The 1,527-nt window shown below is 39.1% G+C and overlaps 1 protein-coding gene across 1 annotated transcript in view; it reads left to right on the forward strand.

Moving 5' to 3' along the window:
* The first annotated feature begins 6 nt into the window (after positions 1 to 6).
* The window catches only part of LOC112160145, an 8,388-nt gene continuing 6,867 nt past the window's right edge, over positions 7 to 1,527 (forward strand). The window contains exon 1 of the mRNA XM_024294530.1: positions 7 to 152. Within this exon, the coding sequence (XP_024150298.1) occupies positions 26 to 152 (127 nt within the window). The 5' untranslated portion in view covers positions 7 to 25. The remainder of the gene's footprint in view (positions 153 to 1,527) is intronic.

Consider the following 1,527-nt stretch of genomic DNA (forward strand, 5'->3'; position numbering starts at 1 on the left):
AAGATCTTCTGCAGCTGCAGGAACCATGTCTTCAGAACCTCTGGAAGATTCTGCGGACGGAACCATCGTCCAGAATGAGAATGAGGAGCTCCGTGGTCAGCGCAGACCGCTGGATATCACCCGGAACCCGCAGCTTCAGCTCCACGTTAAAGGTATGTTCACTCCAGACAAACCAGGGAAGCCTTTCATCTTCCAGAACATTCTGATCTAGATGTGAAATCCAAACAATATTTATTGATTGGTGCGTTCGCCATTTTCTAGTGTTGTCCGAATCATTTTCTCTTTTTTATTGAGCAACCACACACTAAGGAACAAAACATAGTTTGAAATTAAAGAACAGAGTTTTTACAGATTACAATCAGGGGACAATTGCAGCATTAAACAACAAAAACAGAATCAACGATATAAAATAATAACAATAATATCTGAGCAAAGTAGGGCAAGCAAAAGATCACTTAACTATAGATATGGAAGGGAAGTTTTTGGTTTGTTACTGAGCTTCAATGATTCCAAACAAACTTGAATTCGTTCATGTGCTGTCCGAATCTACTAATTTCAAAATCGAGCGCAATAGAAATTTCCCAGAAGTCTCTGCGAAAAACTAGCGTGCATCAATGCCCACTAGATTAACAAATATAGACCACAATGCATTGCGGTCGAGCAATTTTGAACAAGAAAACGTGTTTGAAAACGTTTTCACGTTTTCACCAGGGTAGTTTGGTGTTTAGCTTGTACTTCAGCTACATGCTATCTGTTGCAGTTAATTTTGGCTTTTTTTTCACGCTTTTTAAGGATAATTTGGCATTTAACTAATATTTTAGCTTCGGTTTTTTAGCTATCATTTTCAGCATCTTCAGCGGCCAAATTCAGCTTACAGCATTCACACTAGAATTATCGCAGCTAATGCTATGTATCTAGTTTTTAGTTAGTTTATAGCTAATGATCTACTTTGTGCATGACCCCATTTGTCTACTAATCGGAAAAAATAGTTGTTGTTTAGTCAACTATTAAGATAATTGTTTGTGACAGCACTTTTATACACAATGTACAAAAAGCTCAGTGGCCTTGTGGTAGAGTGTCAGGCCTGAGATTGGAAGGTCGTGAGTTCAAATCCAGGCCGATTCATACCATAAACTAAAAAAGGGCTTGATACTCAGCAATAACGGATTGGATTTGGGGGTTAAACCACCAGATGGTTCCTGAGCGCGGCTGTGTCTGCATCTCACCACTCCCCCAGGGGATTGGTCAAATGCGGAGAGCAAATTTCAGGTTGTACAGCTACAACTTTGTTTACAGAGCAGAACCCTGGACAGCTGTGGGAGTCCTTTTAAACCTAATAGGTACATAAAGCCATTGTGTGTGTTTGCATGTGGTGAAATAATAAAAATGATTTTAGCATATACTTTAGATTTTCAAGCCAAATTGGCTGGTCAGCCAAAAACCCCCCACTGGGGGTTTAAGTATAAGCTAGTATTTTAGCAACATGCTAGCGTTTTGAGCTAATTTAGCATATGTTTTTTTTTTTTT

Source organism: Oryzias melastigma, linkage group LG2, assembly GCF_002922805.2.
Source record: "Oryzias melastigma strain HK-1 linkage group LG2, ASM292280v2, whole genome shotgun sequence".
Lineage (NCBI taxonomy): Eukaryota > Metazoa > Chordata > Actinopteri > Beloniformes > Adrianichthyidae > Oryzias > Oryzias melastigma.